At 42.0% G+C, this 22,938-nt stretch overlaps 1 protein-coding gene across 2 annotated transcripts in view; it reads left to right on the forward strand.

Moving 5' to 3' along the window:
• The window catches only part of egf (epidermal growth factor), a 95,157-nt gene continuing 72,219 nt past the window's right edge, over positions 1-22,938 (forward strand). Inside the window, exon 1 of one of the 2 annotated variants that reach the window (XM_052045463.1) lies at positions 1-572. In XM_052045463.1, the coding sequence (XP_051901423.1) occupies positions 452-572 (121 nt within the window). In that variant the 5' untranslated portion in view covers positions 1-451. The remainder of the gene's footprint in view (positions 573-22,938) is intronic. The other variant, XM_052045474.1, reaches the window with a different exon arrangement.

Here is a 22,938-nt window from a genome sequence, read left to right on the forward strand (position 1 = left end):
GAGGAGGGGAATCCTTATAAATGCAAGCAAACAAGGAGAAAGTACACTTCATTCAGCAAAGAAAATGTTTCACTAAAAGGAGCACTGGGAGCCAGGACTGCAGGATTGTATTTTGAATTGCTCTTATCTGCAGGATTAATATTTGGGAGAAACTTTGGAATTATCAATTGATCTAGATTCTTTTTAAACTTGCCAAATCTGTCACAAGGGTGTCAGGCATTTCATACTTTACTTTGACAAAGCTATAGAACCCTGCAAAGCATTCCAAGGGAGTTGCACTTTACAAAAGTCTAGGACTCTACAATTTAAAAAAAAAGGTCATAGGAATTGTGAGAAAATGCTACAGACCATGTCAATCTTTTTCTAGGGTTGTCTTTCATCATTCTGTCTTGAAATTATGTTTAAAAAACATTGAACTGTGCATGGCTGTTAGGCAAAAGTGACAGAGATTATGACAGTATCATCTCTTCTAATTGTGATACTCAGTGCTGTTTTGCCAATTCTCTCTCTTTGTCTCGACTGGAAATGTTTGGATGGTTACCGTTTAGCTGATGATAACTTCACGTGTATTGGTAAGTTCACTTTTATTTCTACTTGAACATTTTAGAAGTTAAATATCAAATAATGATTTTACTTCTTGATTGCCATAATGTACTTTTCCTGAATTTGAAGTAGAATTTAAATTTTAAAATTTCAGAAGCTTTCTAAAAGACTTTTAGAAAATCTTGGTTATGCAAGTTTATAGGTGACTGTTGCTATATTAATGAGATAGACGCACTACTTATTGGTGTAAGTTGGGATTTTCATTGTTAGATATGAAAAGCACCCTTTGGTTTAATGAGTTGAAATAGGCAGCAAGTAACACTGCTTTAGGCATGTATTTACCTGGGTAACATCTAAAATCCCCATGCTAGTGTCGCAGCATGGCTTCTTTCTGTAACCTTCTCCTGCCCTTCAACCCCATGTAAGGTCTGAATTCTTCCAATTCTGACCCATAGTGCAAAATTACCAAAGATGGCACAAATATCCTTCCGCTCTTCAGGCCCTAGGTCTGGAATTCTATCCTGAAACCCTCTACCATTAGAGTGGGACTTGAACCCATGATCTTACAAACCCTGAGGCAAGAGTGAAACCACTGGAGCAAGTTTGATGGTAAGCCTATTGGAACAAGTTCTGATATCTGAATGCTACACAACGACTGAGAATCCTGTCATCAGCAGTTGTTCTATGCTCCACTGAGGTGAAACCTCCTTTCCAAGCAGTGTTGAACGTGTTGCCTAGATCAAACATAACATCTGTGACATGTGGCACATTTGAAGCCTACCTGCAGGCTGATCTAATAGATCTCCACTGCTGTGACTTGAATGGAGCTGGTAGCATATAAGCTACTGGAAGATGTTCCTGTTCCTGATAATAACTGTTAATAAGTCCAAGAAGAGCAATTAGCTCAGTTCCAGTCCTGTTTAGAAAAGCAAACCTTGTCTGATATGCCCAGGTACAGGTTTTAGGGTTTGCAAATTCAGCTTTAGGTATAATATCATAGGGAGTCATTTGCTTTCTTCTCATGAAAATGTTTATGTTATCTAAGCTATGCACTATAATAACATATAGGTTGCATTATGTGTGGTACCGAGTAGGTTCTGCATTGTTCATGTGATGCTTCTTAGGTGAGACTTTACATTACTCTCTCATTTCACTATAAAAGATCCCATAAAATTTAATTGAGTGTCCTCAACCAATTACAAACGGGTTACTTAGTCATTATCTAACTGAGTTTTCTAGGACCTTGGTTTGTCCAACCTGGCTGCTGGTTTCCAGTGTTACATCTTTGTGGTTGCACTTCACAGCTACTTCATTGGCTGTGAAACACTTTGGGGTATATTGACTTTGGGAAGGCACAATATATCTCAATATACTATAAACTAAGTTGTAGTGAAGAAAGTTATTTGTAGAATATAAACACACAAATATAAATTGTTTTTTTCTCCAGGGTTATTGCAGTTCCTCAGCTGAATTTCCAGCAGGCAAGCAGGAGAATACCTTTTGAATTTCAGATATGTATACCTAGAAATTCATTGCCTGACTGGCGTATCTAGTAGGAGCTGTTTCTATATTATTTCCTGTATTTCCTTCTCCTTAAGTGGTTCCTGAACAGCAGAATCCACTCTGGTTTTGTGGGTTCTGAGGCCAATGTTGGATCTGTTGACTTTTCTACAGATGGGGCAGGAGGTGTCCGATGGTGGCTGGGTGGGTGGATAATTTGTGAGGTGGTGTTCTCCTTCAGCCATTTACATGGGGCCTTTGTTCAATGCATGAACTCACAGTTCGCAATACCATCTCGAGTGCTCCTTCTACACTTTAGAGTGGCTATGGGCTGGGGATTCTCAAGGGTCAGTGGGTTGTTGCATTTTGCAAGGTAGCATTGTGCTTCACAGCTCCAGGGACCAGGCTTTCATCCTGTGTGTGTTGTCTATGTGGGGTTTACATGTTCTCCCCATGACTATGTGGTGCTCTGGTTTCCTCCCACATCCCAGGTTAATTGGTTAATGTAAATTTCTCCCACCATGTAGATAAATGGTAAAGGAATGAAAGGGGAATTGAAGGACATAACATCCTGATGGGCATAGAAAGGGTCAATGTGAAGTCTTTTTTTCCAGGGTGGGGGGAATCAAAAACTAGAGGGCATAGGGTTTAAGGTGAGAGAGGAGAGTTTAATAGGAGCCTCGGGGGCAACTTTTAAAACCCAGAGGGTGGTAAGTATATGGAATGAGCTACCAGAGGAAGTGGTACATTTAAAAGTTATTTGGACAGGTACATGGATAGAAAAGGTTTAGAGGGATATAGGCCAAACGCAGGCAAATGGGGATTAACTTAGATGGGAATCTTGGTCAGCATGGACAAATTGGGACAAAGGGACTGCTTCTGTGCCATTTTACTCTATGACTCCATGGCATGTAAGAGAGAATTAAGTCACAGATCTACAGGGAAAATAAGGAAAGGGGGAATGGGACTGATAGAATTGCTCTCTTGGGAACCCACATAGATCTGATGGCTCAAGTAGCCTCCTTCTGTGTTGTAGTAAATAAGTAGGCTTTGAGAACATCCATAAATCTTTTTCTCTGTCTGCTTGATAATCTAATCTCATGACATAGAGTGTTTCGGGAGTTTGATGTTGGGCACGTGAGCAACATGGCCTATTCAATAGAGCCAACTGAATGCAACACTGGCAGTATTAGGCAGGGAGAGGGTACCGATATTGGATTTGCTAATCTGTCCATTGAATTTGGAGGATTTAGTGGAGATTGCATTGGTGGTCTTTTTCCAGTGCCTTGAAGTGCCTGCTGTAGATAGTCCATCTCTAAGAAGCATCTAAGAGGACAGGGGTTATTGCTGCCCAGTAGACATGTTTTTTACCCTGTGATATTTCAATCCTTTTTCCTTATCAACCAAAGGCTGTGCTGGCACATTGAAGGTGATAATCAATTTCATTGTTAATGTGTGTCTTTGCTAAGAGATGTTCCTGGGATTTGTTCCATGTTCCAGAGTCTCATTTGTGAACCTTTATTATTGAATGGCAGTGTGGTACAGTGGGAGGCAGACTGATATAGCCAACCTTTGTTTTGCAAATATTTAGTCTAAGAACCATCCTCCCACATGTTTTACTAAACAAGTGTGCTTAAATGCATTCTGCTGCTTGACTATAGAGGTTTGGGTGACTTTGGTTCTGAAGTGTGGTTGCTATACATTGAAAACCTCTATTAGTTTTGAAGACTCCTCCACTCTGGTGGGTATAGGAAAGAAAGATTGTTGGGTGCATGACACAGCTTTTTCTGACTCCATTCTTCACAGAGAATAGCTCTGCTGTAGACCCCTAGGTTAGGATCATGGCATGCACCCCATCATGAAGCAGCAATGTAGCGTAGCGTTTAGCGCGACACTATTACAGCACTAGCGATCGGGGTTCGATTCCCGTCGCTGTCTGTAAGGAGTTTGTACGTTCTCCCGTGTCTGTGTGGGTTTCCTCCGGGTGCTCCGGTTTCCTCTCACATTGCAAAGACGTATGGGTACGTTAATTTGGGTTTAAAATGGGTGGCACAGACTCGTTGGGCTGGAAGGGCCTATTACCACGCTGTAAATAAAATTTAAAAAAAATAAGAAGAAGATGAATTTCTGTGGAAAACTGAATTTAAGGAGATTACAAGAGATTCTGCAGATGCTGGAATCTGGAGCAACACACACAAGAAGTTCTGCAGGAACTCAACAGGTCAGACAGTGTCTATGGAAAGAAATAAACAGTTGATGTTTCGGGTCAAGACCCTTCATCAGTCCTGAAACGTCGACTGTTTATATCTCTTCATAGGTGCTGCCTGACCTTCTCCAGCACTTTTTGTTTGTGTTGGATGGAACCAAGTGTGCTCACATCAAGGACAGAGGTTAAGGAGACTACTCAACATTTCCTCCTCGTTGAGGGACTCAAAGGCATTAGTAAGGTGTCAAGAAAGTCAGTATTGCTACTGTTCCTTGCATTTCTCTTGGAGTTGTGATGTGTGAAGATCTAAGGATGGACAATAAATGCTGATCTTGTCAGCCACACTCAGTTCCCAAAAATGAATATAGATAATAAAATGCTGTCAACTGTACCTCGATGGATAGAATCTGAGATTTGGGGAGCAGCTCTTCGGTAACTGATAGGAGACGGTTGTGTAGGACCTTGTAGTAGAGAGCAGGGAGACATCACTGTAGTTACCACATTGGAATTGTGTCTTGAAGATGGTCAGCATCTCTGAGGTCCCCTTGTATATTCTTTTCTTTGATAAGGTTATGAATTTATGACTGAAACCCTTTACTGCCAAGTTTTAGAACTTCAGCAAGGATACCATCTGCTCCAAAGGCTTTGTTTTTTTTAGTCAGGGTATAGCCTTTTCAATTTCTTGTTGGTCAGGAGTGTTGGCCACGCTGGACAAAATGGACCATGGTAGGATGGAATCAAGTGTGCTCACATCAAGGACAGAGGTTTTGTTGAGGAGGTTGTTTAAAATGTTCCTTCAGCAGGTGTTGACTCTCTCTCTGTTCTTGAGCAGTTCACCATTGTTGGCTCTCATCTGGGTGGGACCTTGTGTGTTTGGGCCATAGATGACCTTGACAACACTGAAGAACCTACACAGGTAATGGTTGTCTGTGAGTTGCTGAGCTGCCATCAACTTTCTAGATCACACCGTGGTGAAAATTTTACCATAATATGAAGCCTGGGATGTGGAATGCGAGGACCCTCATGGACAATCCCAGCAATGACAGACCTGAATGCTATCTTAGATGAGGAACTTAGACATCTTGACCTCAACATTGCTGTCCTGAGTAAAGCATGAGGGGCAGGAGATGCCCAATTTAAAGAACAAGACAGTGAGACAGTGAGGACACCTCTTTCTGTAGGGACAAAACAGAAAAGGAATGTTTCCTGCACAAATTGGAAATGAAATTGGAATTGGTTTACTATTATCACTTGTACTGAAGTACAATGAAAAAATTGTCTTGCATTCCGTTCATACAGATCAATTCATTACACAGTGCATTGAGATAGTACAGGGTAAAACAATAACAGAGTGCAGAATAAAGTGTTATAGTTACAGAGAAAGTACAGTGCAAGTAGACAATAAGGTTCAAGGCCATAATGAGGTACATTGTGAGGTCAAGAGTCCACCTTATCGTACTAGGGAGCTGTTCAATAGTCTTATAACAGTGGGATAGAAGCTGTCCTTGAGCCTAGTGGTATGTGTCCTCAGGCTTTTGTATCTTCTGCATGATGGGAGGGGGAAGAACAGAGAACGTCCGGGACGAGTGGGGTCTTTGATTATGCTGGCTGCTTTACCGAGGCAGCGAGAAGTGTATACAGAGTCCATGGAAGGGAGGCTGGTTTCTGTGATGTGCTGAGCTGTGTCCACGGCTGTCTGCAGTTTCTTGCGGTCCTGGACAGAGCAGTTGCCATACCAAGCCATGATGAACTCCAGACAGGATGCTTTCTTTGGTGCATCGATAAAAATTGGTGAATGTCGAAGGGGACATGCCAAATTTCTTTAGCCTCATAAGGAAGTAGAGGAACTGCTGAGCTTTCTTGGTCGTGACATCTTTGTGGTTGGACCAGGACAGGCTATTGGTGATGTTCACTCCTCGGAACTTGAAGCTCTCAACCCTCTCAACTTCAGAACCTTTGATGTAGACAGGAGCATGTACACCACCCCCTTTCCTGAAGTCAATGACCAGCTCTTTTATTTTGCTGACATTGAGGGAAAGGTTGTTGTCATGACACCATGTCACTAGGCTATCTCCATCCTGTATTCATCATTATTTGAGATACGGCCCACTATGGTGGTATCATCTGCAAACTTGTATATGGAGTTAGAGCAGAATCTGGCCACACAGTCATGAGTGTATAGGGAATAGAGTCGGGGGCTGAGGACGCAGACTTGTGGGACACCAGTGTTGAGAATAATCGTGGCGGAGGTGTTGCTGCCTATCCTCACTGATTGTGGTCTGTTGGTCAGGAAGTCAAGGATCCAGTTGCAAAGGGAGGTGTTGAGTCCCAGGTGTCAGAATTTGGTGATGAGTTTGCTAGGAATTATAGTTTTGAAGGCGGAGCTGTAGTCAATAAAGTGAAGTTCACCATCATGAATGGTGTCACCCTCTCGGTCAACTCTCCCTCAGAATTAGTGAACACCCTATAATTCTTTGGCCCACTCTAACATGGAACCAACATGTTATGGTCATCAGTGCATGTAGCACAACCCAAGATGGCTTCCGATGAAGCCAAGAGAACCTCTATGACATTGGGAAAACTCTGGCCTGCATCCTAGAAGGAGACAAACTGATCTTCTTGGGCGACTTCAATGCCAGGATGGGAAAGTATGCAACTGTTTAGCAAGGAAAGAGCAGGGAAGGCTAACTCCAGCAGGGTCCTTCTCTTGATTAAATGCTTAAAGCATGGTCTTACACCATAATCAATACTTTGCCTTATCAGAGAGACGAGTGCAACACCTCGTGGTAACATTCATGATCTAAACACTGGCATCTGGTAGATTATGTCATCACCTGAGTGAAGGAGCACAAAGATAACTGCATCACTGGTGCTCTTACAGTTCTGATGATGACTAAACTGAGCCCTGTATAATCCTCTATGTTATCTCCATCACACTGGGCCCCCAAAACACCAATACAACAGAAACATTGTCCCAAGAGGATCAGTATTGATGGACCCCTACAAGGTAGCTCTTTTCAGACATGGCCTCACAGTGCCTCACAGACAACTTGTTAACTTGTGCCCCAATCAGAGGTTCAGATGAATTTAAGCTGAGTTGACACAACTCCTAATTAAATATCGCATCAATGCAGAAGGAGCAATTTCTCAGTTAGTGATCATAACCTGCACTCTACCCATGCTTTATGACCACTACAACTGTAAGAATGTTACGAAATTTTTAAGAATAATTCTTTTAAATGGAATCAGACATTTTGTTTTAAATCTTGAATTTCATTCTACATTCATAAAATTATTTGGGCATTTGAAACATACTTAAATTTTAACTCTCAGGAAAAAAATGAGGGTTTTCCCATACATTTTAACATATCAACTGCAGCAGAACAGGATCAGCTCTGGGGCATTTCCCACTGATTACTTCAAATACCTTTTAAAATGATTTTAGATATATTGGTGATCCAATATATGACTGTCAAATCCACCCAGCAATTTTTTATAGTTGATTTCATATGTGAGGACATTTAAGTTAGAATTACCCTTGTCAACTCCTTTCCATTGTGTATTTAGTTTCGTTACTGTGAATACTTGTTATTCAGTATTCTAAATTGTCCCTTTCCAATGGAATAAAGTAAAAATTGTGCTGATTTTGAACCTGAACGACTTAGCAGTTTAAATTAGTGAATGCTGACTATGGAAACAACTGCTTGCAGAGCATCAAGAGACAGAGAAAAAGATGAACATAAGCCACAGAGCAGCTTCCCTGCCAGTAGCAACAAACTGTGACGGGTCCCAAGCATTCACCTCAGAGTGTGTTCGTTAGCATAAACCTGTCAATGGCCCCTTCAGTGCTTCACACAGTATTCAGATTTGTAATCCAGTTATTTACCAATGTAACAAAGGCCAACCCAGAGGATTTTTAATGTTATATTCTGCACATGACTTGTGAGATATTATTTAATCTTCACTTTCTATTTCACTGTAATAAATAATGCAAACCAAAGTGACACTGAGAAATCAATCAAATACAACTTTCATTTCAATATCACAATTTAGATCTCCTTTTAATTTGTTGCTTCTATGATTTGTTTTAACTGGCATTTCCCAAACATATTTTGTCCAAAATTTTCAGGGACCTTTTTACTCTTTTTGTGCCGATGTAAATGAGTCCTGATTGCAGGCTTCATTTACCGAGTGTGCTGGCAAGCACAAACAAGGCAAACACAAAATGCTTCAGACAACAATTCTGTCTTTCTCCATCAAGTGTCACCTTTCTTTCACTAGGTTTCTTAGGCTCCGAAATGGTTAGAATATTAATTACTGTGCCATTCAGGGAGCCTACATTGTGAACTCATGCAAAGTTTTTTTGTTCATTTTGAATGCAAAATCTCCTGGTGCATTCTAAAGATGTTTTTGAGTCATTTCCAAGATTTTTAGTCTTTCATTCAAAAGAATTGGTCAAGTTGCTCTGGATGGCTTTTGTTGGTTTAACTCATTTTATATTAGAAGCAATTCCTTTTGGAGCAAAACATTGCTAGGATAATTAAAAGCTGGGCCACAACTAAGAATGTTGATTAATCTCAACCACACCCCACCCCATGAAGGCTAGAACATTCGACTTATTTGGATTTTGCAATTTCATATATCATTGATTTGTACAATAAATGGATCTATACCTTTAAGACATTTATTTTGCAGACTTAGTACTTATCAAAGTGTCCATACCAGAGAATGCAGTAGTTTGCACTTCTGACTCCCAGGTCTGGATTTTAACTCTCTGACACATTTGGGAGGAGGAGACAGTCTCACTGGCAAATTTGAAGTTTTTGGAAATATGAGCTCTTTTAACCTAACTACACCATTTATGTACCATTGCTGAGTTACCTCAGCAGTTAGGCTTAGTAGGCATGCTGATGACATGTACAACTCGAATTCAGCTCCACTATATAAAGCCACATTTCTAGCATTATGTCTAATGTTAGAACATAGAGCACGGAACAGTATAGCTCAGTATGGGCCCTTCAGCCCACGATGTTGTGCTGACCTATATAAACTGACTCCATGATAAATCTAACCCTTCTCTCCTACATGGCACGTAACCCTCCATTTTTCTTATATCCATGTGCCTATCTGAGAGTCTCTTAAATGTCCCTGTTGTATCAACCTCTACCACCTCCCCTGGCAGTGTGTTCCAGGCACCCACCACTCTCTATGTAAAAAAACCTACCACTGACATCTCCCCTAAACTTTCCTCCACTCACCTTAAATGGATGTCCTCTGGTATTGGTCATTGCTGCCCTGGGAAAAAGTTGCTGGCTGTCTGTCCCTCATAGTCTTATACATCTCTATCAAGTTGCCTCTTGTCCTGGGTTGCTCCAAAGAGAAAAGCCGTAGCTCGCTCAACCTTTCCTTATAAGACATGTTCTCTAATCCAGGTAGCATCCTGGTAAATCTCCTCTGCACCCTCTCTAAAACTTCCACATCCTTCCCATAATGAGGTGACCAGAACCGAACACAATATTCTAAGTGTGGTCTAACCAGAGTTTTATAGAGCTGCAACATTACCTCGTGGCTCTTGAACTCAATCCCTCAATTAATGAAGGCTGGCACACCATATGCTTTCTTAACCACCCTATCAACTTGAGGGGTTTATGGACTCTAGAGTGGCTTAAAAATGGACAGTGGATATGCTATGCCTACCCTTTGATACCTTCCTGAATGTCATGCTAGGGGAAGTGAGGGCACTCAGAGATTCATATTCCCTTCCGTTGGGAGGAAGAGGCCTGGAGGCAACACCAAGTCAACACAGTAGCAGAGGTCGGGCTGCCCACTCCTGGATTCAGCTTCATAAGCAGTTTGATGATCTCATCAGATCTGGAAAGGTAAGCATGGTCACACATTCACCTACATACTGATGTGCAATTTAATCAAATCCCTTCAATCAGCTCTACGTTAGCAAATCACACCTCAAGCTCCAACCATCCGGGTTCAATGCTGACTTCCGTTGTTTCTGTGTGAAGTTTGCATGTTCTCCCTGGGACCATGTGGGTTCCCCCTGGGTGCTCCAGTTTTCTCCAACATTCTAAAGGCTGTGGGTCAGTAGGTTAATTGGCCACTGTAAATTGCCCCTGGTGTGTAGGTGTGTGGTAGAACCTCGGGCAAGTTGATGAGAATGTGGGGAGAATAAAAATGGGATTGTGAATGGGTGCTTGAAGGTCAGTGTGGACTCAGTAAACCAATGGGCTTGTTTCCATGCTGCAAGACTCTTGTGACTCTGTGACAAAGCATCTGCCACCAGGCTGATAGATTTATGAGTGCTAACAGGGCCGTCCTACCTTTGTCTCATGGGAAGATCCTGAGGTGCAGAAGTTGAGGCTGTGGTCACCTTCTCAGCCATTGGCCATGCTTGTCCTTGCACCCAGCAAGCAGCAGGACCCCTGCAAGGAGGCCAGAAGGATCTGCCAGCACCTCCCATGATATCTTGAGGCTTCTCAGTTGCACATGTTATAAATGTCCAGGAAATTGAGCCTCTGCCTGTGGACCCAGTTTGCAGGCTGTGGTTTCCTGCCTTATGACCACCGCCTCCCCCCTTGTGTGCAGCAGCAGGTAGGTCAGAAGGCACCTGCTGCTTTTCCTGAGGCTCCTGTGGCCATCCACTCCTGACTGCTTTGCTGCCTGAACAGCACCCATCATGAAGTGTTTTGGAGACTCACTCCCTGCAGTGAGTAACTGGGCAGGTCTAACTGTGGCTAAACTGAACAGCAAAGTTAGTGAAGTTCACACCAATCCTATCACGACTTTATCCACATTTTCTTGGAAGGAACCAATGCAATCCTCCAAAAAAAGTTGTTAACAGAGTCACGCAGGTCAGCAGCTGTGAGATTGCAGTACTTATCATAAGAATAGATCGCCAGCTCCACATCCCCTGACCAATGAGGCTGCATTGTCAACATAGTTTCATCGGTGGCCTTAACGAACTTGGGAAGCCTGTTCCCCTTGTCCACTGTGCTTTCAATATTCCGTATTTCCTCAGAACAGAGGAGGAGGCCATTTGGCCATTGAGTTTATGCCAGCTCACCGATCAATCCCCACTAATTTTCCCTATAACCTATTCTGACATGTCCATCAATTCAAATATTAGAGGGCATAGATTTAAGTGAAATTCTAAAGGGCATAGATTTAAGGTGAGAGGGGGAAAGTTTAAAAGAGATTTGCAAGGCAGGTTTTCTACACAGGCAGTGGTTGGTGCCTGGAACGCACTGCCAGGGGAGATGGTGGAAACAATTACAATAGCAATGTTTAAGAGGCATTTAGACAAGTATGGGCAGGCAGGGAATGGAGGGATACAGACCATGTGCAGGCAGATGGGTTTAGTTTAAATTAGCATCATTGGCACAGACATTGTGGGCCTAAAGGCCATTTCCTGTGCTGTACTCTTCTACATCCTATGTTCTTCCACTCCCCTCCAAATCAAGGCCAATTTAACTGGCCAATTAACCCACCAACTTGCACATTTTTAATCAATGATAACGTTGAAGTAAGTCAGATGAATTTGTGGCTAAAGGGATGGTGTAGGACAGAGGGTGTTTGGTTTCAGGATCTCTGGGACTGTTCCTGAGCTAAGTGGGACCTGTACAAGCTGGACAGATTGCATCTGAACAGAGGGGTTTGCAGGTACCATAGGGAAGGGTTTAAAATAATTTGGCAGGGGAATGGGACAGAGAGTAGTCATACAGTTGAGCGAAGATGCAGTCAAATATAGAAGGAAAACAAAGGCAATGCAGTAGGCATAGTGGACATAAGGTATGATAAGGCACATGGAATGAATGCAAGGCTAAACTGCATCTATTTTAATACAAGGACCTTGATTAGTAAGGCAGATGAATTTGAAGCATTGCTTAGCACATGAGAATTTGATATTTTTGCTATCACAGGGATATGGTTGAAAGAATGGCAGGACTGGCAATTCAGCTCAACATTCCAGGGTACAAAACCTTGCGTTATAGCAAGGGGGAGAAGAGGAAATGGCATTGCAAAACTGATTAAAGAATCCATTACTGTGATAATGGAAGGGGATATCCTAAAGCTGTTCAAATGAGGTCAGGTGGGTGAGCTTGGGAACAAAAAGTGAGTGATCACTTGTCAGGGGGTGTGCTACAAGCCGTGTAATCGGAGATAGAGAAACAGATAGCTATCCAACTCACAGAGAGATGTAACAGTAAAAGGGTAATAGTATTATGGGATTTCAACTTCCCTAGTATTAATTGGGATCATGGTCCAGGAAAAGGCATGGAGGGGGTAGAATGTGTACAACCACAGGCATCAGTGCTGGGGCCCTTACTGTTTGTTAAATACATTAATGATTTGGTTGTGGATGTAGGAGATTTGATTAATAAGTTCACAGATGATATGAACATTGGTGGTGTTATTGATGGTGAGGAGGCTTGTCTTAGACCACAGGTTAATACTGATCAATTGGTAATATGGGTTGAGCAATGGCAGATGGAATTTAATCCTGATCTGTGTCGATGCAGTTTTGTGAGGACTAGTAAGGGCAGGACATACACAATGAATGATAGGGTCTTGGGGAGTAATGAGGAACAGAGGGACCTCAGTGCCCAAGTCTAAGGATCCCTGAAAGCACAGTTAAATGAGGAGAATACTTGCCTTAATTGGCTAGGGCACAACATACAAGAGCAGGGAAGTTATGGTACAACTTTATAGGAGATTGGTTAGGCCACAGCTGGAGTATTGTGTGCAGTTCTACTTACCTCATCATAGGAAGGACACGATTGAGGAGATTCACCAGGATGACAGGGCAATACACTTATGAGGAAAGACTGGGTAGAACGCATTTGTTTTTCCTTGGAGCAGAGGAGGTCGAGGGGAATCCTGATAAAGGTATACAAAGTTATAGAACATAGAACAGTACAGCACAGAACAGGCCATTCGGCCCAAAATGTTGTGCCGACATAGCTAATCTCTCCTACCTACAGAAGGCCCATATCCCTCTATTTTCCTCTCATTCATGTGCCCATCCAAGCCCCTCTTAAATGCCCCCAATGAATTTGCCTCCACCACCCTATCAGGCAATGCATTCCAGGCATCCACAACTCTCTGAATAAAAAACATGCCCCTCACGTCTCTTCTGAACCTACCCCCTCTCACCTTAAATGCATGCCTTCTGGTATTTTATGTCTCAGTAATGGGAAAAAGATATTGTTTATCCACTCTATCTATGCCCCTCATAATTTCATACACCCAACAGATCACCCCTCAGCTTCTGCCACTCCAGAGAAAAGAGCCCAAGTTTGTCCAGCCTCTCCTGAAAGCACATGCCCTCTAATCCAGGCAGCATCCCAGTAAAACTCCTCTGCACCCTCTCTAAAGCCTCAACATCTTTCCTATAGTGAGGTGACCAGAATTGCATGCAATACTCTAAATGCAGCCTAACAAGAGTTCTATAGAGATACATCATAACTTCTTGACTCCTATACTCAATACCTCAATTAATAAATGCAAGCATTCCACAAGCCTTCTTAACCATCCTATCTACCTGTGTAGCCACCTTCAATGAGTCATGGACTTGTACCCCAAGGTCTCCCTGCTCTTCAACACTTTCAAGGGCCTTGCCCTTAAGAGTGTACTGCCTCTTGACATTAGTCCTACCAAAGTGCAACACCTCACATTTATCTGTGTTAAACTCCATCTGCCATTTCTCTGCCCACATCTGCAACTGATCTATATCATGCTGTATCCGTTGCCAGTCTTTTACACTATTCACAACTTCACCAATCTTGGTATCATCTGCAAACTTACCAATGCCTCCATCAACATACTCATACAGGTCATTTATGTACATCACAAACAGCAGAGGTCCCAGTACAGATCCCTGCGGAACACCACTACTCACTGGCCTCCAGCCCGAATAAGTCCCTTCAACCACCACTCTCTGTCTTCTGCGGGGAAGCCAGTTCTGGACCCACACAGCCAATTCTCCACTGACTCCACACATCCAAACTTTCTTGATTAACCGATTATGTGGGACCTTGTCAAATGCCTTACTGAAGTCCATATGAGGGGCATAGATAGAATAGAAAGTAGGAAACATATCCGCATGACAGGGGTATCTAAAATTAGAGGGCATAGATTTAGGGTAAGGGGTAAATGGTTTAGAGGATATCTGAGGAAGAACCTTTTCACCCAGAAGCTGAAATCTCGAATGCACAGCCTCAGTGGCTGGTGGAGGAAGGTACTCTCACAACATTTAAGATGTTTTAGAAGCGTTTTAAAGATATTAAAAAAAAGGCAATGGGATTTGGCAATGGCAAGGGCAATGGGAAAAAAAAGACAAAATATCTAGATGAGTCTCAGTCCAAGCTTTTCCATTACTGCTACAAAATTGGCAACTACCCAACAATGTGAAAAACGTCCAGATGTGCAAATTCAAAACCAAACCAAATCAATTCGTCCTAACTACTGTCCAATTAGTATTCTCTCATTCAACAGCAGTTGTGGAAAGTGTCATTGATAGTGCTATCAGGTAGCAATTACTCTCCAATAACCTGTTCACTGAAGTTAAGTTGAGGTTCGACCAGGACCGCTCAGCTCTAGACCTCATCAGAGTTTTGGTTTAAACATGGACAAAAGAGTTGAATTCCAGAGGTTGGTTGAGTGTATCTGCCCTTGACTTCAGGGCAGCATTTGAATTATAGTGGCATTAAAGAGAATCAGGATCAGGTTTATTATCACTGGCTTATATGACTTTGTTTTGTTGTTTTGTGGCAGCAGTACAGTGCAAAGACATAAAATTATTATAAATTACAAAATAAATAGTGCAAAAAAAAGGAATAATGAGGTAGTGTTCATGGGTTCATAGACCGTACATAAATCTGATGACGGAGGGGAAGAAGCTCTTCCCGAATCATTGAGTCTGGGTCTTCAGGCTCCTGTACCTCCTCCCTGGTGGTAGTAATGAGAAGAGGGCATGTCCCAGAAGGTGAGGGTCCTTGATGCTGCCTTCTTGAGGCACTGTCTTTTGAAGAAGTCCTCGATGGTGGGGAGGGTTGTGCCTGTGATGGAGCTAGCTGAGTCAACAACCTCTGCAGCCTCTTGCGATCCTGTGCATTGGAGCCTCCATACTAGACTGTGACGCAACCAATCAGAATGCTCTCTAGTGTACTTCTGTAGAAATTTGCAAGAGTCTTTAGTGACACGCCAAATCTCCTCAAACTCCCAATGAAGTAGAGTCGCTGGCGTGCCTTCTTCATGATTGCATCAATGTGTTGGGCCCAGGACAGATCCTCAGAGATGTTGACACACAGAAACTTAAAACTGCTCACCCTTTCCACCGCTGACCCCTCAATGCGCCTTCTCCTGACTTCCCCTTCCCAAAGTCCACATTCAATTCCTTGGTCTTGCTGACGTTGAGTGCGATGTTGTTGTTGTGACACCACTTAACCAGCTGATCTATCTCGCTCCTGTACACCTCCTCGTTGCCATCTGGGATTTTACCAACAACAGTGGTGTCACCGGCAAATTTATAAATGACATTTGAGCTGTGCTTAGCCACACAGTCATAGGTATAGAGAGAGTAGAGCAGTGGACTAAGCATGCATCCTTGAGGTGCACCTGTGTTGATTGTCAGAGAGGAGGAGATGTTATCACCGATCTGTACTGACTGTGGTCTCCTGGTAAGAAAGTCAGGGATCCAGTTGCAGAGGGAGGTACAGAGGCCCAGGTTTAGAAGTTTGGTGATTAATACTGAAGGGATGATGGTATTAAATGCTGAGCTGTAATCGATAAACTGCAGCCTGGTGTAGGTTTTGCTGTTGTCTAGGTGCTCCAGAGTAGAGTGGAGAGCCAGTGAGATTGTGTCCACTGTAGACCTGTTGCAGGCGTAGGCGAATTGCAGTGGGTTCAGGTCCTTGCTCAGGCAGGAGTTAATTGTAGCCATAACCAACTTCTTGAAGCACTTGATTATAGTAGATGTGAATACTACCAGTTGATAGTCATTGAGGCAGCTCACCCTGCTCTTCTTGGGCATCGGTATGATTGCTATGCTTTTGAAGCAGGTGGGAAACTCACACCACAGCAGTGAGAAGTTGAAGATGTCCTTGAACACTCCAGCCAGTTGGTCGGCACAGGTTTTCAGTACCCAGCCAGGTACACCATTGGGGCCTGATGCCTTGTGAGGGTTCACTCTCTTGAAGGATGTTCTGACATTGGCCTCTAAGACAGAGATCACAGGGTCACCGGATGCTGTGGGGATTCACACAGGTGTAGTGTTAGTCTCCCTTTCAAAGTGTGCATAAAAGGCATTGAGCTCATCGGGGAGTGAAGCATCACTGCCACTTATGCTGTTTAGGTTTTGCCTTATTGGAAGTCATGGCATGCAAACCCTGCCACAGCTGCCGTGCGTCCAATTGTGTCTCTAATTTCACACAGAATTGCCTCTTCGGTTTCCCGATAGCCTTCCGTAGGTCGTACCTGGACTTCTTGTAGGATTCTGCTTTGGTAAAACAAAAGTCAAGAGGAAAGCACTGCATAATTCAAATCATACCTTGCACAAAGAAAGACAGCTGTGGTTGTTACCAATAGGATAGAGCTAGGCTGATACCTATTCACATCTTAATCACATTAACTTTTGTTTTCAGGGATTGGTTAGCCTGAGGATGTGTAGCTAATGTAGTCATGATGAAGGGTTGGAAAATTCATGATAGGCCATACAATCAAACATGGAATTTGGAAAAAGCAAACTCTTGGGCCAAAGGACTTTTTTTCTCTTTTCACCTTTTGTTATGTATGGATTTTATTTTCCATTGTATTTCTGTCTATAGCAAAATCAGTTGTGCCTCAAGCAGTTTTTTGTAATCTGCGTGCTGAGGAAAAGGCTTTGATATTTGGGTCAGTAAGTTTGCAGATGACATGAGGATGGAGGTGTTGTGGATAGTGTAGAAGGTTGTCATAGGTTAAAACAGGATGTAGACAGGATGCAGAGCTGGGCGGAGAAGTGGCAGATGGAGTTCAGTCTGGAAAAGTGTGAAGTGATACACTTTGGAAGATTGAACTTGAAGGCAGAGTACAAGGCTAATGGCACAATTCTTAGCAGTGTGGAGGAACAGAGGGATCTTGGGGTCCAAGTCCATAGATCCCTCAAAGTTGCCATGCAAGTTGAGAGGGTGGTAAAGAAGACATATGGTGTGCTGGCCTTCATTAATTGAGGGACTGAGTTCAAGAGCCACGGGGTAATGTTGCAGCTCTATAAAACTCTGGTTAGGCCACACTTAGAGTATTGTGTTCAATTCTGGTCACCTCATTATAGGAAGAATGTGGAAGTTTTAGGGAGGGTGCAGGGGAGATTTACCAGGATGCTACTTGGATTAGAGAACATGTCTTATAAGGAAAGGTTGAGTGAGCTAGGGCTTTTCTCTTTGGAGCGACACAGGATGAGAGGCAACTTGATAGAGGTGTATAAGATTATGAGGGGCATAGATAGAGTAGACAGCCAGCACCTTTCACCCAAGGCAGCAATGGCCAATACCAGACGACATCAGTTTAAGGTCAGAGAAGGAAAGTTTAGGGGAGATGTCAAAGGTAGGGTTGTTACAGAGAGAGTGGTAGGTGTCTGGAAACGCATTGCCGGGGGTGGTGGTAGAGGCTTCTACAATGGGGACATTTAAAAGACTCTTAGATAGGCACATGGATATAAGAAAAATGGAGGGTTACGGGCTGTGTAGGAGGGAAGGGTTAGAGTGATCTTGGAGTAGGTGTTTCTATGGGTCAGCATTACATTGTGGGCCAAAGGGCCTGTTCTGTGCTGTACTGTTCTATGTTGTATGTTCTATTAATTCTTTTTTGCATTGTTATTTGCTTCACCTAAAAAATACAACGGATGAAAGGCAGCTGTAAGGTAGAAATTATTGTCAGTGACATTATACATTAACTTCAAATTCCCAACTTTTATAGAAAATTATTCTGTTACTTAACATTTAACATTGGTAATATTCAATGCAAAATTCAAATTATCATGATTTTGCTACCACTGTTTTGTTTCACTGGATAGAATATTCAAGTTCATGTTTATTGTTGTCATAGGTACAAACACACACAGAGTATAAATACCATGAAAATTAGCTTTTTGCTGCAGCAGCACAGTACATTATAAGATGAGGACAAGCATAAGTTAACATAAATTTAATTAACATAAGTTATACATAACTTACATGTTTCAGTGCAGTTGGACTTTCCAACATGGGTATGGCAAGGGAAAGGAAATAAAACCAATAATTTCCCTTAAATACTTATGTACATTAAACAGGTAACCTGGGACACAGCTGTAGTGTGGATTAAGAAGTATATAACTCAGGTTATTTTCCGTTTCAGCGAAAAAATACTTCTGAAAGACAAAGGCACCAGAAAAGTGCACTGAATAATGTTCCAAATTGTAAAGGAAATTTGAATTCTTTGAAGCAAGCACTTGAACTTGCCTGCAACGAATATCAGGTTTGCAAAAATGTTGTGGTCTGATAGAAGATATCTGTCATTCTGTTTACAATCTACACAGCTTGAGAGGAATGTTTCTTCCTTGCTCTGTAATTATTTCTTCATACAACATATCATTTTACAAGCAAAGACCTGTACCCTTTTGCTTTTTAATGCCATATTGCATGTTACTCTCAATTCCACAGGACAAAAAATAGGTCAAAGTTAAATTGATTCATAACTGTGACTGTATTAAACAAAGAATATGCTCCTCCAGACTCGTAGTTTGGAAATGTTAGTTTTAATTATCTTAGGATAAGCCTTACAGCAGGATTGCCCTTAAGTATTTTCTTAAAAATACAATTCAATGTTTTCTGAAATATTATTGAAAAGTACAACATATAAAATAGGATAAAATTAAAACTATTTACTGCTATTACTCAAAGTTTATGTAATTGTATTTCTTCCAAAGCTAGACTTACGTACAACTTCCAACAGTTCCCAACGAAAACAATTTCAGTGCTCATCAGACTTATAGCATTACAATCTGCTGGAGGAACATAATGGATCAAGCAGCACCTGTGGAAGGAAAGAAATTGTCGATGTTTTAGGTCGAAACTCTGCATCAGTTCCTTCAGCAGATTATTTTTGCTCTAGATTCCAGCATCTGCAGTCTCTTGTGTCTATAGATTTATAGGGTTGTTCAAAGGAGAGACAATATTGTATATACTTTCATTGATGGAAGCTGGACTTTTGACTTCTTGGCAATATTTTTCCACACCTGACAGAGCTTTGAATGCAGAGGTACAACTGTAAAGGCTTCTGTGAATGTCTCAATGGTCTGCAGGCATTCTTTTCCTTTAACAAGAACAGCGAAGACACCTGGGAGTCTAAAATTGACTGAACAAATGTCATATCTCACTAATAACTCTCAAAAATGGTGCAACAACTTGGATTTAATCAAGCAGCCGACCTTCACAGTGCAAACATTTGAAAATATTTATGTCGATAATTAGTATCAGCACATTGAGCTTATTTTGAAGCAATATTCAAGAATAATGTTAGGTACATAGTATGCTATTTTAATGGGAAATGATGGAATTTTGAGGTGTAAGACAACTGTAAGTGTTTAGCATTGATCTGGTAGAAGTAGCAATAGATGCATAACTCACTATCATTAACAATAAAAAGGACAAAAAATTGAAAACCATTATAAAATTCCAGTTAGTTTCTGCAAAAATTTTGCACAGATTTCAATGGTCAAATGGAGACACAAGGAAGACTGCAGATGCTGGAAATCTGGAGTATCACACAAAATACTGGAGGAAATCAGCAGGTCAGGCAGCATCTATGGAGGGAAATGGACAGTCGACGTTTAGGGTCAAGACCCTCCTTCAGGGCAGGAAAGAAAGAGGGGAGACGCTAGTATAAAAGGGTGGGGGGGAGGGACTGGAGTGAGAGCTGGCAGGTGATTGGTGAATCCAAGTGATAGGTGGAAGTGACAAAGGGCTGAAGAAGATGGAATCTAATTGGAGAGGGCAGTGGACCATGGAATAAAAGGAAGGAGCTGAGGAGGGGGACCAGTGGGAGGAATGTGTGGGTGATGGGCAAATCGAGAGAGCAGGGCAGGGAAGTGAGAAGGGGTATGGGGACCAGAGGGAAAGAGAAAACAAAAGAGGGGACAGAGGGAAGGGGAGCGGCTACCGGTAGTTAGAGAAGTCGATGTTCATGCCGTCAGGTTGGAGACTACCAAGGAGGAATATGAGGTGCTGTTCCTCTAACCTGCATTTAGCCTCAACTTGGCAATAGAGGAGGCCATGGACAGACATGTCGGTGTGGGAATGGGAAGTGGAATTAAAATGGCTGGCCACTGGGAGATCCTGGCTGTTGTGGCAGACGGAACGAAGGTGCCCAACGAAGCGATCCCCCCAATCTTTGTTGGGTCTTACCGACGTAGAGGAAGCTGCACAGGAGAACAGGATGCAATAACTGACACTGGTGGGATCACGTTCAAGATGGTGGAAATTGTGGAGAATGATATGCTGGATGCAGAGGCTCGTGGGGTGGTAGGTGAGGACAAGGGGAACTCTATCCCTATTATGTCTGGGGAGGATGGAATGAAGGCAGACATGCGATGGTCAAAGCATCATAAAATACTGAATAATTTAATATGTGTCGATAATATTCATGTTTTCTGTGACTTCTGACAACTAATCAACGTGGTCCTCATCCACCCCAACTAACCCACACCCCATAAAATGGGTAGGATCCAAGACTGACATGGCAAGACTCTGCCAATATGCTGATTCACGAAATCTATTTACCTGTGCTGTTTATTTTCCAGGCACATATTAATAAATTCGCTGAATTAAAAAATATTTAATTTACCAAGCTGACTAGTGTGTAAAGATTATGTGACATATTTGGTACTTTTGAGTGATTTCCAAGGATTTAAAATCAGGTTACTCTGAAGTGGAGTTTGCTAATCATCCTAACTAAAGTACCTGCTTTTAGTGGTTAAGCTACTTTCTGCTGCAGCAGGTCACTATTCTTAAATACACAAGGGAACATCTTTTTATGGAAAGAAACAAATAAACAACTGCATTATATTATTTTTTTTAAATTTTATTTACAGCATGGTAACGGGCCCTTCCGGCCCAACGAGTCTGCGCCGCCCATTTTTTCAACCCAAATTAACCTACCCGTACGTCTTTGCAATGTGGGAGGAAACCGGAGCTCACAGAGGAAACCCACACAGACACGGGAGAACGTACAAACTCCTTACAGACAGCGACGGGAGTCGAATCCCGATCGCTGGTGCTGTAATAGCGTCGCGCTAACCGCTACGCTACCGTGCCGCCATTGGAATTATTGGAATACCTAATTGCATTTCTTCATAGAAGATCTTATGTTTATGATGATGGGAATGATTAATGGTCAAGATTTGAACTCGGGTCATTTCAAGAACATTTTCAGCACAATTTCCTGATTGCATTGAAAGTGTCCTGTGAACTTTTAAATCTTTTAGAATGATTACAAATGTAAGGCATAGCAGATAGTGAGATCTTATTACCTGATACGTGTTTAAAAGGCAAACGACTGAGTCACAGCAGTTGAGATATTTAACAGATGAGCAATGGACAAGAAAATTGCTTTTCATCAATTTAGTTTTTTGCTCTATCAACACTATAGTAAGTCACTGAGTGAATAGTGATTACGAGATGATTCAGATGTGTTGCAGTCAGTGCTAATAAGTACTTACAGATGTAGACAGAACCTTTTCCAAGACCAGTGATTCAATGTGATTGTCTTTGCAGCTTTTTAATGTTATAATATTTACTTGAGCTGTCTTGGTACGTGTATGTTTCCTGATAATAAAAAATCAGTTAACAGTGCAGCTTCAAGAAGAATGGCTGAACCTGACACCTGCAAAGGAGACAAGACTGTGAAATTAAATGGAGATATTCAATAACTTCTACCTCCTGTAGAGGAAACTAAAGTTAAGGTACAGCTGCCAACACAGATTACACCTGGTGTCTGGTGGGTTTCTCATGTGAAACCAGAAACTGATTAGGCACATTGCCTAGAATTATGCTCAATGTATATGTGAACGAATGTGTAGCACATCTGAATGACTTTCCTAAGTCTGTTGATTTCAGGAATCCTTTTACCACAATCCTTCTGAGTGTTCATCATTGTGAACTAGGTTATAATATTTATTACATTAGAAGAGGACACCTCAGTTGCCATATAAACTCCTTTATCACAGGCATATTGTACATATTTACAAATGGACACATCTCATGATGGAACTGCCGATGTCCTAAACAGAAGTAGCTGTAACTGTGTTTGGACAGATGTGGATTGTATGTTGAATTTTACAAATACAAACTTCCAATAGAATACCTTACCTGTGGGACATACGCTTCCGTGCAAAAACCCTCATATTTGTGTTGGTTGGGCTTTAATCATTTCACAGTTTATGCACTTAGTTTGCTACTCCATTTGTATAATATCAGCTACTTTCACTTCTGCCAAAAATAAACAGGAAATGCTGGAATCACTCAGCAGGTCAGGCAGCATCTGTGGAAAGAAAAAACAGTTAAAGTTTCCCATCTGGGACCAGGCATCAGGTTTGGAAAGGAGAGAAAATAGGTTAGTTTTCATAATATGAATGGATGGATAGAACAAAGGGAATATCTCTGATG

This window comes from Pristis pectinata, chromosome 2, assembly GCF_009764475.1.
Source record: "Pristis pectinata isolate sPriPec2 chromosome 2, sPriPec2.1.pri, whole genome shotgun sequence".
Lineage (NCBI taxonomy): Eukaryota > Metazoa > Chordata > Chondrichthyes > Rhinopristiformes > Pristidae > Pristis > Pristis pectinata.